This window comes from Chaetodon trifascialis, chromosome 9, assembly GCF_039877785.1.
Source record: "Chaetodon trifascialis isolate fChaTrf1 chromosome 9, fChaTrf1.hap1, whole genome shotgun sequence".
NCBI lineage: Eukaryota > Metazoa > Chordata > Actinopteri > Chaetodontiformes > Chaetodontidae > Chaetodon > Chaetodon trifascialis.
This window is the reverse complement of record NC_092064.1, coordinates 12923946-12938985: the sequence shown is the minus strand read 5'-3', so window position 1 is coordinate 12938985 and position 15040 is coordinate 12923946. Positions and strand designations below refer to the sequence as shown.

The following is a 15040-nucleotide window of genomic DNA, read 5'->3' as shown; positions in this document are numbered from 1 at the left end:
GTCCACTCAAAGACGTGTTTAAGTCTTAGTTTATTGATTAAAACATTTCTGAGTTCATACATCGCGCATTCCCACCAGGATGGCCCCATCAGTGTTTGTGACATGAAAAATCTATCACACAACCCAGGAAGACCAGAGAATCACGACCTCTAATGTGTGGCGTCAACTCTATGCACCAGCCTGAAGCTGCCCCATTTGCAATGAATGGGGGAATGACTTTGAGAACTCCAGTGAAGGCTCAACTTTTACTGACTTTCATGTTACAACAGTACAATCACTTTCAAACTGTAAGGCACACTCATACTCCCAGAAAAATAATGTTGAATGTGATCTCTTTCTGTTCTCTAAGCATTGGGGCAAAAAAGAAAAATCTTAGAACTGGGAGCATCACAAATGCTATTTCATTCTCTGCGGTTGTGAAAGGGAGTCATGACTTTTCACTGTTACACACCACACTGTCCCGAGGCTTAAAATAAAATGTGAAAAAGCTTCAATTTAGTGGCATTTTTCTGATTCAAGCTCTCATGACGCTGTGGCAGACAATGGCTTTGTTCTCTTTGTGCAACTGTTCTGCCTTTTTTCTTTTAAAGATAATTTAGACTAAATAATATCAAGGAAAACTTGTAAAAGCCTTTTTTTTTACTTACAATGAAAGACAAAATGTTTCAGCTTTTTCCTCTGAAACTCCCACTATAAATCATGCCATTTTAATAAAGAGGATGTCATTTTAAATGCCCACAGGGCAATTCAGAAGCACTGCTGCTTTACCAGAGAGTGAAAATGAGCCTGTTCAACTATGGTGCAATGCACTTTAGACAGAATCAGCTCTTCACCTGGATAAAGCTTTGGTCCTGCTTACTCTTGCATCCTTTAATCCCCACCTCTCCACCCTCTGCAGAGGTGTCAGGGTCCTTGGTCAGGGAGCTGGAGGTGACCCCTTCCCTCCCTCTCTGGTGTCTTCTTGGCCTCCATCATCTCCCTGGTCCTGCTCCGGTTCCTGCTGTTTGTGCAGAGGTCCATGTCTCTCCAAGTACCACTGCTCCTCCTACAGCAGCAAAGACAACACAGCAAGAATATGTGGGATCAGTTTTGTTGGTTTGCAAGGTGTCCCGGTGACCACAAGATCGCAATGTTGAAAAACAGATTAGCTGGTGTCATGTGGGGTCTTGAAACATGAAATCCAGTCTGCCTGAGGAACTCTCATCAAACTGCAGAAGGAAGCTCTTTAATGTGACTCCCTGTCTCTGTATTTTCTCCTGGCTCGAAAGCATATTTATAATTAACAGTGTATCCTTTGATAACCTGACATGCTGAATATGTTGTAGTCTTTCATTTCCAGAATTCACCTCTGATAAACATTAAGCAGACAATGTATGAATCCAACAGCAGCTGAATGAAATAGAAATGTGGCATAACAAAGTAACACAAACTGTTCAGACAGCTTGTCTATAGCTCTGTGTGTTTGGGCTGCTACACACGTGAACAGGCATTTACACTGTAGTTTGCAAACATTTCCTTGTACTGCATACAGTATACAGTGTATGTAGCCGTACATGCATGCTTGCTTTTATTCATGCATGTTCTTCTTTGGGATGTGGTGTATTTGTGTGGCTGTGTGTGTGCGCCCGAGGCAAAACGAAATGAAGCAACACCCAGCAGAAACTGCCCCAGGCTAACTTAATATGGGCCTCCTTTGACCCAGACACACACACACACAAACTTCTAACCTTGGCTTGATGCTAGGTTTCATATCCATTTCGTCAACTGGATACTACCACCCACCAGCACCCTGCAGAGTGGGGGGTGAGGCTTTATCAAAGGCAGCCTGCACCGCCTTACATTTGAACCACGAGCATCTGAGGCCATTACCTTGAGTGTGGTGAAAAATATCTCTGCCATCCAAAACAATTAATTTCAGACACGTAGGTTATGTTATGTAATTGAATCCACTGCAGTGTACTTAAATGGCTTGTGTAAAGGTGTGTTTGCAGACCTGTCCGAACAGACCAACAGTATCTCCGGGCAGGCGGCTAAGAGCCACACTGCAGTCTGATGATGCTGAGAGAAGGAGGAGACTATCGCCTTGGGAACACATCTCCAGGTGAGTCACGCGATCAAGGTGTGGGCGGAAACTACGTAGCAGTTTTGGAGGTTCTTTGGTTATCCCGTCATCTGGCTGAAGACAATAATGCTGAGGGACAGAGGAGTAAAGCAGTGGATTAAAACATCTATGATTTGGCTGAAATAACGTTTTCTGTGTATGTTCAAAAACATGCAATTAATTCATGTCACTGTAAGAGCTTTCTATTCTCTGACCAAGGTATGTTGACAAATTTAGTGCTCGAAATTCTTTAGAATTTTTGAAACTATGCATCCTAGATTTCACATAGAGATAGATGAAAGCAGCTTTGCATTTCTTGTTATTCACCATAAATTTTGCCAGCTAAAAATGACAACTATTGCCAGCAGATTTTATTAGATCTAGTTAACTTCCTAATTAACGTAAAAAAGGTCTCAGTATTCAATTGATGGCAACGTATTTAACATGCTTAAAGACTAAGCTATGGGGATGTAGAAGACTGATTTAAAGGAACGGCATATCGTTCTTCCACTGTGGATGACAGAGAGTTACTGTCGTTCTGGTATTATGGTACAGTGTGATAAGGAACATAAGATCTGACTGGATAGCGTTCTGCAGAACAAGATTCATGGGCAAAGACGAGAGGTTAGATTAATACTTTATTATGTTTATTTTTCAAAGAGAAAAGGTTTTGAGAGAGACATGTTTAGCCAGGGTTGCTGGAGTCTAAACATCCCTTATTCCAATAAGGAGCTGCACAGAGCCACTAATGGTACCTTAATCTCTAATTACTGCCACAAGGAGTAGAATTAGAGTAATGGATTTGTAGCACGTTACTCCCACGACAGTTAGTCAGCTAGCTTTACATGCTAAGATTTGAAGTTTAGATTAGAGCAGATTAAAACACTGTTTCATCCATTTCTTATATTTTTGCTGTTTTGTCTGATTAATAAAAACACACCACTCTCCAAACGCTTTAAATACCAAGTTTGCACTCACTACAGCCCCCCTGCACATGGCTTTACATGTGCAGGGGGCTAGAGGCTATCACTGTTCAGCGGAGGGAATAACTGAATGGTCTTTGGCTTTGGCTACGTATGTTTTGCTGCATGTATTAGTAACATCAATCATCAGTATTATCATCATGTAAGGGTGAGACCTGGCACTGAACTGTGAAGTGCTGTATCTGAGAACACTGTATACTGTGCAATCACGTTAGTCATCCAGCTGATTCCAAAGCGTGTTCAAAACTTGCCGAGGGACAGGATTTCTACCAGAGCATTGAGCCTGTCCAACTTCTTCAACTCTGCTACATATATACATAAATCTCCATAAATTAAACTGGAAGCCAAATGAGACGCACCCATTTGAATTCATCCCCTCTTATAAACTGTGACAGAGAGTTGAGCTGTGAATATTGTGGCAATAATACCCGAGAGGGTGTTCTTTTACTGCGATTATGAGCATGACAGTGATGCAGCCATGCCTTATACCGATGCCGTGATCTAAGTCTTCATAATCAGAGTCAAAAAGTCAAAAGGCCTCTCTGAGGTATCACAAACTCTACAGCTACCAAACATATGGTTATGTATGTGAAGTGTTCATGTGCTGAAGTGAATCTCTAATAACCTAACTTCGCTGGAATTACTGATGATTTTACTTTAGTCTTTAATATTTTATCTTGTGTCTTATCTAATGGAGATAACTTGCCAAATAAACATCACAGTAAATCAGTGCTTTTCCCTATCATTCAGCATGTATTTCTGTTGAAAGTGGGATGCACAATGCAAATAGTATTCCTCTCATTCATTCAAACTGCCTTGAAAATTTTAAAAAAAAATACCAAACAGGATGGGGACACTCCCTCCTTCTGCTAATATATCACTGGATTTTTTCTAAATGATTGACTGGTCTGGTTGTACTCTAGCAAGCTGCTGGGGCTCCAGAATGACAGACAGTGCTGTCATTTTCAGAGTGAACAACATGGCTGATCTAATGGAAATATCGAGGTTCACTCTGTCTACCACAGTCTGTCTCTTGATCTCTGCCCCTCCCTCTGGCTCTGTGTTCACCGGTCTCTATCGCTCTTTCTGTCTTTGTTACTGTCTCTTGTCCGTCTTATAGTATAGACAAATGTCACGGAGGCATGTAGTTTCAGGGTGCATTATCATGGTCCACTGCAGCTGATACACAATATGTATGCGAGACAAAAACCAACCTGTATGTCCCAAGTCTTGAGTGTTCCCTCCCTGTCAGCAGTGACTAAATATTTTCCGCAGGGGCTGACAGTCATAACAATAGACCCCAGGTCTCCGCTGTGAGCTGTGAACTGTCCCACCAGGTGGCTGTGGACAGTGTTCCAGAGTCTAACCACACCCGAACCTCCGCAGGACACCAAGTCCGCACCGCCTGATGGAAATGAAGTAAGATACATGTTGGGAATAATGACTGCATTACTTTTGCAGCTTTTAAAAAACAAATATGGAGCATCAAAAACACAAGCATGAAAAACAGACAGACATAGAGTTTATAATGTTTTCCATGTATATATAAATCTAAGGATTGAGGGAACTTTTCCACATGCCTTGTCTGTTTCACACCACCTGAGCCTTGTGTTGAACAACAGAAAATCCTTTAAAACTTGAACTGTACAAACACTGATGATGTACAGATGTTCTCAACAGCACTGCAGGCAACTTGAGGTTCAAAGCAGATAGACTATCAAAGGAAGAAGCAGGTCAAACTGACCACAGACTATCAAGGGTCCAGTCCCTCAGCCACAGGCAGAGAGCGCATTCACAAAAATGGACACCTTAGCCAAAATTATGTCAAACTTTCACGCAGCAAAGCCTTTTTTCCAAGGAGAGTAGATGTTCAGATGACGCCACATTGGTTTTATTTCAGTTCAGTGAACCTGTAATCATGTGACTATCGCCCTCAGGTCAGGAACATTACATACCAAATTAATCCAGCCTGTGGGTCCAACGTCACCCCCTGTACACTATATGTATGACACGTGCATAAAACAGCCAAGTGCATGGCTGCGAATCAGCACCACCTTTTGGATCGACTACATCAGGCTCCTCCATATATGCTGTGTCCCTTGCTGCCTCAGACAATCTGGATAAGGCAGGCAGCTCTGGCTGTGGCTCCTCTGGGCAGGTGGGTGTTTATGATTACCACATCGGGCAGGTCTGTTTCAAAGCAAGTCTGGTCAATTTGATAGTGGATCTGATCACACTTGTTCATGTAAATGTGGGAGCAGATCTCCCTTCAGTGGGAATGACAACTTCACGGGTGCTGTTGTGGGGCGTATCTAAAGAGGATTTGTGCCTGGCTGGACTCTCTCATCAACCTTCATCAGGTTTTATCAGTTAAACCTGGATTCAGTCTCTGTCCCCTCATCTGTTCTTGAGGTCGCAGCGGACGCTTGAATTTTCTTTTTCATTCGTTTCTCTGTTTGAGCCCTTTCCTGTTTACATTGCATTTGTGCAGCATGGGCTCATGCTTCAGGATGTTTTGGATTGTTTTTTTGCCATTACCCTGGAGAGAGTGATTTTATTCACATACATTTCAGCTGCTGACAATGAAATGCTTGAACTTGATTGTGCTCTGTGGTTTTACTAATACGTGGCTGACTCCTCTTCTAACAGGGCTTTTTGACCTGCAGGTGGGGCCAACTCAGTCTCCTTATGACTGATTTGGTATACAGTCATCACATGGTCACAGGTTCACTGAAGTGAAATAAAGCGAATGTTTATGTATGTAAATACAGATTTATGAATCAATAACCGTGTTTACATTTGTAAACATTTGTTTCCTTGTCACTCCTGACCAAGTGTTATGCAAAGTTTTGGCTGTAAAATGAGTTGGATCTGGGACGACACCAAAAAAGAAAAGTAAACGTTAGAACTTGAGTTGCTGCAAGTAAAAAGTAGTTCAAAATTGGAAAACTTGAAGCGAACTCCGCACATCAAACAATCATTGATGTGCAGCTATGGTGCAGTGACTTAGCTGTCTTTGTAATGTGTAAACACAATACACACAGATTAATGCACAAGTGTGAATCTGTGTATTCGCAACTGTGTCTTTCAACAACAAAAGCAAGGCTATATATGCTGTGTATCTGACATTTAGAAAAGGCTTTTGATTGTAGAACTCTGTCAGGTCTTCAATGTAACTTCACCATGTTTGCAACTATAATTCTTCAAATCAGAGGCCATCACATAAACAACTCAAACTGTTCATATATACAGGCTGACTATATGTTTAAAAAGGATTTGGCTTTGGGAAGGTTTAACAGCCATGATGAAACTAGTCACATTTTTTTGGGCAAGATGACATGTTAATGCAACAGTGTGATCAAAATACAGAAGTTATTTGGTGAGAAAGAATTTTCTTTTTATTCACTGCTCTTATTTTTGAGGGGCTTCTGAGGCGATGCTGCCGAACACTGTTCCTCAAACATTATGTAATGTCCCATATCTTCCAGAGCTTATGCCAACAAATAACCCACAATTGAAAGTTTCATTGAATTTCATTATTTCACCTGTAGTTGCAGCTGCAGATGTGCGTCCTGGTATGAAGAACAATCTTGTGACGGCATTGGAGTTATCGGAGACTGCTTTGCAATTCACACCAACGTGAGAATCTGGGAAATGGCCTAGAAAATCACCGTTAAGCAAAGAATTGAAAGATGAAGAAAAATTAAGAAAAGACAGACGAGCAAGATATATTCACGTTACAAATGGAAAACGAAGTGCGTGAAAGTGAGACCTTGCTGCTTTCCGCCTTCTCGGTGTTCAGCATTTGGCTGCAGTTTCCTCAAAGCTTTTTCTGTGCTGTTATTCCACACTATAACCTCTCCATCGTAGCTTCCTGCAAACATCAGAATCAAGACGAAACAAACTTATGATAAAACCGCATGTTGCTTTTTGGCATGTTTGTATCAACAAACACCAGTTCATTGGAACAGAAAGAAAAATGTCACATTTTCAAAAATATATTAACCACACAAACTTTCTCTCAACACACTTTTACTTGCGTCGTGCTGCTGAATCGTGCAAGCCAGCCAATAAAACAACTTTAAAGTTGATAAGCTCAACATCTGTCCCGAGCTACCATCTGTTCCAACCACTCAAACCTTAACATTAACCTCGAGAGAAAGTGCTTTTCAAATTATCTACATTTTATATAAGAAAGTGTGTGTATGTGTGCGTGTGTGTGTTTATCATGTAAGGCAAGAATCAGGTGGCTCGACAGCCGAACAGCAGGAATTAATGAGATATGTGAAGAGTGTGTGAGCCATAGGAGGTATAAAGTTTATGAGAGTGTGGGTCGCCTGCATTATTCATGCAGCCCAGGGCCAGCTTCTGTATTTCAAGTGACTTTTATCATGCTGTGTGTGTGTGTGTGTGTGTGTGTGTGTGTGTGTGTGTGTGTGTGTCTGAGTGTGTGTGACACAGAGAGGGATAAGGAGGGGGTATAAGGCGAGGGAGTGTTGATCATCTGCATCATCTACACAATGTGGAGCTTTAAAATGGAGCTGGATTAACCTCACCTTCATTAACTTTTTAAAGTGCTCTAATATACTATACACACCCCAGCAAATACACCTATAAGCACAGGGATTAATGGAAGGAGAAATACATGAAAGTACCCAACCAACACTGACTCAACTGACATCACTTAAGGACATTTATCAGACTTCACAGGTCTGTCTCGAGCCACAAAAGACATTATACATCTTTTTTCATGTATTTAACCCTCTCACTTGTCAACAAAGAAAATGAAATACACAGTATGTATAAATCAGAGCATACTCTCTTTGAAAAAGATGTCACTGCTATCACTCAGTATTCTGATTTCTATGCCTGCATTTCCATTTTTAAAACATTTTGGCCATCCATCAAAGTTCAGATGAGTTGGTCCTTGGTCACTTGGAAGGTGTTCAGCCATGGAGGATTAACGGATCTGAGGAAAGAAGGAGGAATGAAAAGGGGGAGGCTGTGACTGAAGAAGGTACATAGGACCCCTGTGTACCCTTGCTCTGTGTGTGTGTGTGTGTGTGTGTGTGTGTGTGTGTGTGTGTGTGTGTGTGTGTGTGTGTGTGTGTGTGTGTGTGTGTGTGTGTGTGTGTGTTTGACAATGTGTGCGTGCAAGAAGCCAAGCGGAACCTAGTGAAGACTGAATATGAATGAGGAGGCTTCAGTCCCACATCAGCCAAATGTTCCTGCTGCAACTTGATTCAACTTGAGACACAAACAAACAGAGGCATACACAAACACACACACACACACACACACACACACACACACACACACACACACACACACACACACACACACACACACACACACACACACACACACACACAAATGAACATAGACAGTCCCGAGCATGTGTGTGTCCAACAGAACTTTAAATTGACTTTTGTCACTGGTGGCCATGATGCCACCACTGCTTTCACTTGGCAGCGCTAGCACATAATTTGGCAACACGCATGCTTTGATGTGAAGCAGCATTGCTCACTGCAACCCCGAAGAAATGCTGGCAAGTGAGACGAATGTGTCATTGCTTTTAGAAGCCGTCTTTGTGCTCGACAGATTTGGGGAAGAAAGAATTAGCAAAAATAGCTAATGTAGAAATTAACACAGTGAAGGTTCACATCCACCTTTTGCCAAGAGAAGTGTGGAGACGTAGGAAATTGGGACGTGAATGTGATTCATGCTTTTTACACAATCACCCAAAGGCCAGAGAGAGAGAGCAACGCACGGGATATTAAATGTAGGAGGAATTTATGAATGACTTACATCATTTTAGGATTTAGTTTTTTGGGGGGGACAAAACATCAGTTGATTTGAATGTACCAGATCTGATCACTTCAAACCTGAAAGGTCACAGGCTTGATACCCACATTGTGTTCATGAACCAGACACTGGTGTAGTCTTTCTGTGGGAAATCATCAACTCCATGCCAAATATGTTATCAGGAAGAGTGCTGCTTTTTAGGTTATAATATAAAATGCTATTTATCATGCAAACCATTTGCATCTATCAGACGAGCTGCCAAGACCTCAAGAGGCATCAATACGGTGAGTGGAATGGCTGAGTGACAGAGCAGAAATGATAAAGGGGGATTTTCTCACGAATATTCAGTCAGGGCTTTTGTTTTGGCAATTTCTTGCATCAACTACTAACAAAAGCATTCGCTGATTTAGTTTGAGACAACCAAACTGTCACATTTCAGAGACCTACACAAATAAACACACCTTCAAACAAGCCAACATACATCACTGTATTCCCTCTTTCTATATATAAACCCCCACCCCTGCAGTCATACAACACACACAAACGGAGGCATGCACACACACACACACACACACACACACACACACACACACACACACACACACACACACACACACACACGCTTGAAAGACAGAAAGTACTATGTCTCATTTCCCTTCACTCCCACTGAGTGAGCTCTAATAAACATAATTTAAATTGGGCATTTGGATTAAATTGGCTGCACGGTGGCGCAGCAGGTAGTGCACGTGCCTCACAGCAAGAAGGTTGCCGGTTCGATCCCCGGGTCAGGCGGGGCCTTTCTGTGTGAAGTTTGCATGTTCTTCCCGTGCATGCGTGGGTTCTCTCCGGGTACTCCGGCTTCCTCCCACAGACCAAAAACATGCTCATTAGGTTAATTGATGACTCTAAATTGTCCGTAGGTGTGAGTGTGAGTGTGAATGGTTGTTTGTCCTTGCATGTGGCCCTGCAATCGGCTGGCGACCGGTTCAGGGTGTACCCCGCCTCTCGCCCATTGTAGCTGGGATAGGCTCCAGCCCCCCGCAAGGGATACCCCGAAAGGGATAGGCGGTATAGATAATGGATGGATGGATGGATTAAATTGGAAGTGGAGGGTGCAGCGTGGGTTGTGTGTGTGTGTGTGTGTGTGTGTGTGTGTGTGTGTGTGTGTGTGTGTGTGTGTGTGTGTGTGTGTGTGTGTGTGTGGGGCGTGGTAAGAAATGCAGCAGGCTAACTAGGCAGATGAGGTGAAAAATAAACAGAAGTGAACAGGGAGTGTCAGTAAGAGACAGGAAAAAAGCGAGAGAGCAGGAGGAGAGAGGAGCTGAACACGCCGACAAAGAAATTGGGGAGCGAACTATGAAGAAGTTTCCAAGTTCACAGAGTAGCACCTGAATTGTGCTTTTGTTCCAGCTCCAACTACTCATTTCCTTCCAAACCATTTCTCCCTTCAGCTTGAAGAGCACCCACTCTTATCTACCTTTCCACCTCCATCCCTGACTTTATCGCTCTCTATACTTATCTCTGGGGTTGATGCGTCTCAGAAGGCCAGAGAAAGGTCTGCGGTTTGTGCCTGCGCTCCGCTCGCACAGACGGGTAAACTGAAACTGAACTTTCAATACGTGAACCGAAGTGATACAACTTCACAGACTGAAGAGCATACTGGGGAAAATTGGGTTTAGGGTGTTTGCAGTTTGATGGTTATAGAAGTGGACCAGTGACTGGAGGATTGCCAGTTCAATCCCCCAGGCAGAAAAAATCTAAGAATGTGATAACGGCATCTTGCTGGTGTTTCAAAGTAAGCTGTCTTCACATCTAAAGACCTTAACAGACCATTCTGATAATCTTTTGTTTGGATGTTGATTTATTCATGTAACAGGCCAGTTCTGTGATGGTAGCTGTCAGTCTTGACTTGCTCGACGTGACGGCTTGGCAAATGGGATCAAGTGCCACAGGGTTGAATTCTCGGGTTCGCAAAATCATAAAAAAAAACAGCGAGACTGTAAAATCAAGCTCACAAAACTTTGGAGGCGAGGTCCAAAGATCGTGTGAAACTCAAAGAGGCGGAGGAGGGGGAAAAAAAGTGAGTGGAAGAAGAGAACTGCTTGCCTGCTCTTCCATTAGCCAGAGGCTAATGCATTTCAATAAGTGCTGCTGCGATTTTAGGACTCTGAACTGATTTCTCATGTGTGAGTCATTTTCTTGTCATGTCACTGAATCATGGTCAAATATTTGGTGCAACACTTCTGCAAAAGCAGTAGTAGTGAGGTAATAAATGCAGACACAAAAACACCCACCCCTGCTGATCCAACCTACTACTTCTGCAAGCACACAAACACAAACAACAACAAGGAAAAACCAAAAAAAAAAAAGAAAAATAACAAGACAAAAACAGAAGAGGAAATTTGTCAGCCTGAGTAATTGTCCCTCCAAGCTCTCTGTGGGTGGTGCTGAGTTATGGTTAAATTACCACAAACACACATACACGCACACGCTGACAGAGAGAAAGTACAAGTTAAGACTACGAATACATAAAATGAGAAGTGTGTGGAACTTTTTTTATTGGAAATAGATCTTAATCTCTTTCTTATTAGATGAATGCTACCGCTGAGCAGAGAGCAGCATGTGTGTTTTTTGGAGTCTTACGTGCTGCTTGAACTTTCTGGTTGACCTGCCTTTAATACAGCTCTAATTAAGACTTTAATTAGAGCCACATTTGCCAATTAATAGGTTCTAATGTGTGAAAGCTTCAGCCTGTGGTGGAGGCAAATGTCAGCTCAGAAAAGAGACAAAAGAAGCTGTTACTGCTTTGAGGAATAAATTACAGATTTATGAAAGAAAAACTGCATAAAGAATCTAAAATACTGTATGTTTCAGGAGTGTGGCTTATTGTTTGACATTTAATCAAAAATGCATGGTGTTCACAAACCTTTGAGATGTAGTGCAATCCTGTATGGGCGCACACACGAGGACAGATCCATCCATACATTTTCTATACCGCCTATCCCTTTCAGGGTTGCGGGGGGGTGCTGGAGCCTATCCCAGCTGTCAACGGGCGAGAGGCGGGGTACACCCTGGACCAGTCGCCAGTCGATCGCAGGGCAACACACAAGACAAATAATCATTCACGCTCACACTCACACCTAAGGACAATTTAGAGTCACCAATTAACCTAATGAGCATGTTTTTGGTCTGTGGGAGGAAGCCGGAGTACCCGGAGAAAACCCACGCATGCACGAACATGCAAACTTCACACAGAAAGGCCCGACCCGGGAATCGAACTGGCAACCTTCTTGCTATGAGGCTGCGCCACCGTGCAGCTATGAGGACAGATGTGACTGAATTCTGTCAACACTGGGATATGAAAAGACTCCTTCCTGGGCCTCCTCCCATTCAGTGAGAGACTTACACAAACTTTCAGCCTCTTGGGCAGGTATTCCCTTGCTCTCGTGTCCATCCTTCTTCTCATTTTAGTGGCAGCTGTTGTCTGAATGACTTCTCGTCAATAGACGTTACGGCTAATGTCCTACATACTGTCACCTGCACGTTACAGCCAGCCTTTTGCTACAGTAAGAAGGGTTAACAATAGGTAAGGGAGATTTAATATTTAAATGGGGGTACAGCGAGAGAGAAGTATAAAATACTGGAGAATCCAGGAAAAACGGGAGACTTGACAGGTCTGAATGTGTTAAGTCTCTCTCTGCCTCCACCCGTGCATAAAAACACAGCGCTATTTCCAGCCGAGAGAGTCCTTTGATAACAACACCACTTACTTTAATCAACAGATAAGTGCTCTCGCATTCATTTTCACTTCACTTCTTTTTTCTCACTCTCTCAATCTCTGTGTCCTCTGCATGAGCCTTCATTTTTAATTTAAGTCATGAGACTGAAATTTACAAAGAAAAGAGAACACAAAGGAGTGCAGGAGCACATGCACCCTCATGACGCCGGGTACACATCTGTCCAAATCAAAGTCGACATAGTACTCACAGTAAGTGAATTACTGAATAAAGCGTGCTGGTGAACAGTGCACGGTGGTGAAACGACTGTTGTCTATACATTCACTGCATCTCCTCCTAGTTTTCTTGTTAATATCATAAGTGCTCATCACATGCACACACAAACATACACAGAAAACACACACACACACCTGTGACCAGAGTCTGTGGAGGCTGGAATGCGGCACAGAGCACATCACTGCGATGTTGAACGCCTCCCTTCCACTCTGACGGTTCAACAAAAGACTGCGAGAAGGAATGCAGGCGGAACACCGTTAACATCCTGCAGGGACACGGAGAGAGAGAAGGTGGTGGTGAGAAGAGAGGAAGGTGTCCAGGTGTGTTACAAAGCTCACAGACTTTCTTTACAATGCAGGCTGGTTCATCAACACACACACTCGCTCGCAGTGAGAGTATCAGCAATGACAGCAGTATGAGCAGCAACTGCAATAGCAGTTGTAATAGCAGGAAAAGTAATAGTAAAAGTAGCAGTAATGGAAGGAGCAGCAACAGTAATAGTAGTAATAGCAGTCATATTAGTAGAAGTAATAGTAATAGCTGCAGTGGTTGTAGTACCAGTAGCAGTGATAGTAGTAATAACAGTGGCTGTAACAAGCAATACTAATTAGTATCAGCAGTAGAAGTCATAGTAGTATCGTAGTAGAAACTAGACTGACTAGACTGTAGTAGTAGTTGTAGTAGTAGTAGTAGTAGTGGTAGTATAAGTACCATTGCCAGCAGTAGCAGTAGCAGCAGACTGGGAGTAGAAAGTGCATATAGCAAGGTTAAAAAGGAGACTGCAGTGTTACATCTGCCCCTGGAACATTATCTGAACTGCAGTGACCTCTCTTCTCCATCAGAGTGTGTGTGTGTGTGTGTGTGTGTGTGTGTGTGTGTGTGTGTGTGTGTGTGTGTGTGTGTGTGTGTGTGTGTGTGTGTGTGTGTGTGTTTGAGATTGTACTCCAGCTGCATCTCATCACCGCAGTCAAGACCTCAATATATTCTTGGTTCTGCTGAATCCACCCTGCCAGATCATAGTCTCATCTACCAGTTGCTGCTACTATGCTCCAGCCTTGTATTCAGCTCTTTGAGATTTGCTTCTCTCTGGATCTCAATTCCTGTGACTATCATTGCTCTCCATGTCTGCATAGTCCTGCCACTCCTGACTCACGGCCTGCCTCTGCTCCTGTGCCTGTGAAGCTCTGCTGCTGTAATCCCTGTCTCAGATCCACACTCATCCAGTTCCCCTGAAGACCTCTCAGGACCTGAATCTCCTCAGCCTCACTCTACCCGATCAAGCTCCAGTCCCTGACTCTCTACTATGGCTCCCCGTCTCCTTCCTTAATCATCTACATACTTGCAATAAACACGTCTCACTGCTTCCCTGACTCCCTGGTTTGTCTGCATTTTGGTTCATTATTTTCATAGTCCCTTGCATGCAGTTTGAATCTGGAAAAAATTACTATGATTTTCCACCATAAAGGAAAACTGTGCATTTTCACACATTTTGGACCATTTCTAAATCGGACAGATTACAAGCCAAAGTAGTATTTGACTTTAATACAATCTATTTTGTCATGCTTCATGGGGATCATGTGCAAGATTATTCCAATATAAAATATATTTTCCCTGAAACAGATTCAAACTTAATTCTACACACGTTATGCATCAAGACGGCGTTTGTGATGAACATAGAAACTACCCCTATACATGACAAGTGCAATGATAGACATCATGCACACGAACGCATGATGCACACCTGCAATGAGTTCTTCTTTAATCTCTGGCTCTATGTCACTGCAGCACATTTATTTCTCTTTATTGTTGTGCAGGTAGAGGACATGAAATGAAAAAATCATGCCCTGTGGTTTCAGACTGTGAAATATGTCTGGTGGGATGTGGATGTTTCAGCCTGCATGAGATCATATGAGCAGCAGACAGCAATAGGACTTTAGTATTAGATGCCATGCAACACAGCACTGTATGGATTAAACTGTGGTCTGGGTGGGTGTGAGGACACAGGAAATGATATGAGTGATGAAAGTCATAACAGCAGTATTTTCTTTTCTGCTGCTGATCTGTCGCCTATGTTCTCCTTGCCGCTGTGACGCCCCAGAGAGCAAGACAGTGTGTGTGTGTGTGTGTGTGTGTGTGTG

At 42.9% G+C, this 15040-nt stretch overlaps 2 protein-coding genes across 3 annotated transcripts in view; one reads left to right on the top strand and one right to left on the bottom strand.

The window, feature by feature from the left end:
* Positions 1 to 15040, top strand: part of serpini1 (serpin peptidase inhibitor, clade I (neuroserpin), member 1) — a 225508-nt gene that overhangs the window by 164165 nt on the left and 46303 nt on the right. The window lies entirely within an intron of this gene.
* LOC139336609 (cilia- and flagella-associated protein 337-like) overlaps positions 21 to 15040 on the bottom strand; it is a 30834-nt gene continuing 15814 nt past the window's right edge. The window contains exons 13-18 of one of the 2 annotated variants that reach the window (XM_070970761.1): positions 13037 to 13167; positions 6857 to 6958; positions 6630 to 6743; positions 4299 to 4489; positions 1994 to 2191; positions 21 to 1045 (exon numbers count right to left, since the gene is read on the bottom strand). In XM_070970761.1, coding sequence (XP_070826862.1) covers positions 917 to 1045; positions 1994 to 2191; positions 4299 to 4489; positions 6630 to 6743; positions 6857 to 6958; positions 13037 to 13167 — 865 coding nt within the window. In that variant the 3' untranslated portion in view covers positions 21 to 916. The remainder of the gene's footprint in view (positions 1046 to 1993; positions 2192 to 4298; positions 4490 to 6629; positions 6744 to 6856; positions 6959 to 13036; positions 13168 to 15040) is intronic. The other variant, XM_070970762.1, reaches the window with a different exon arrangement.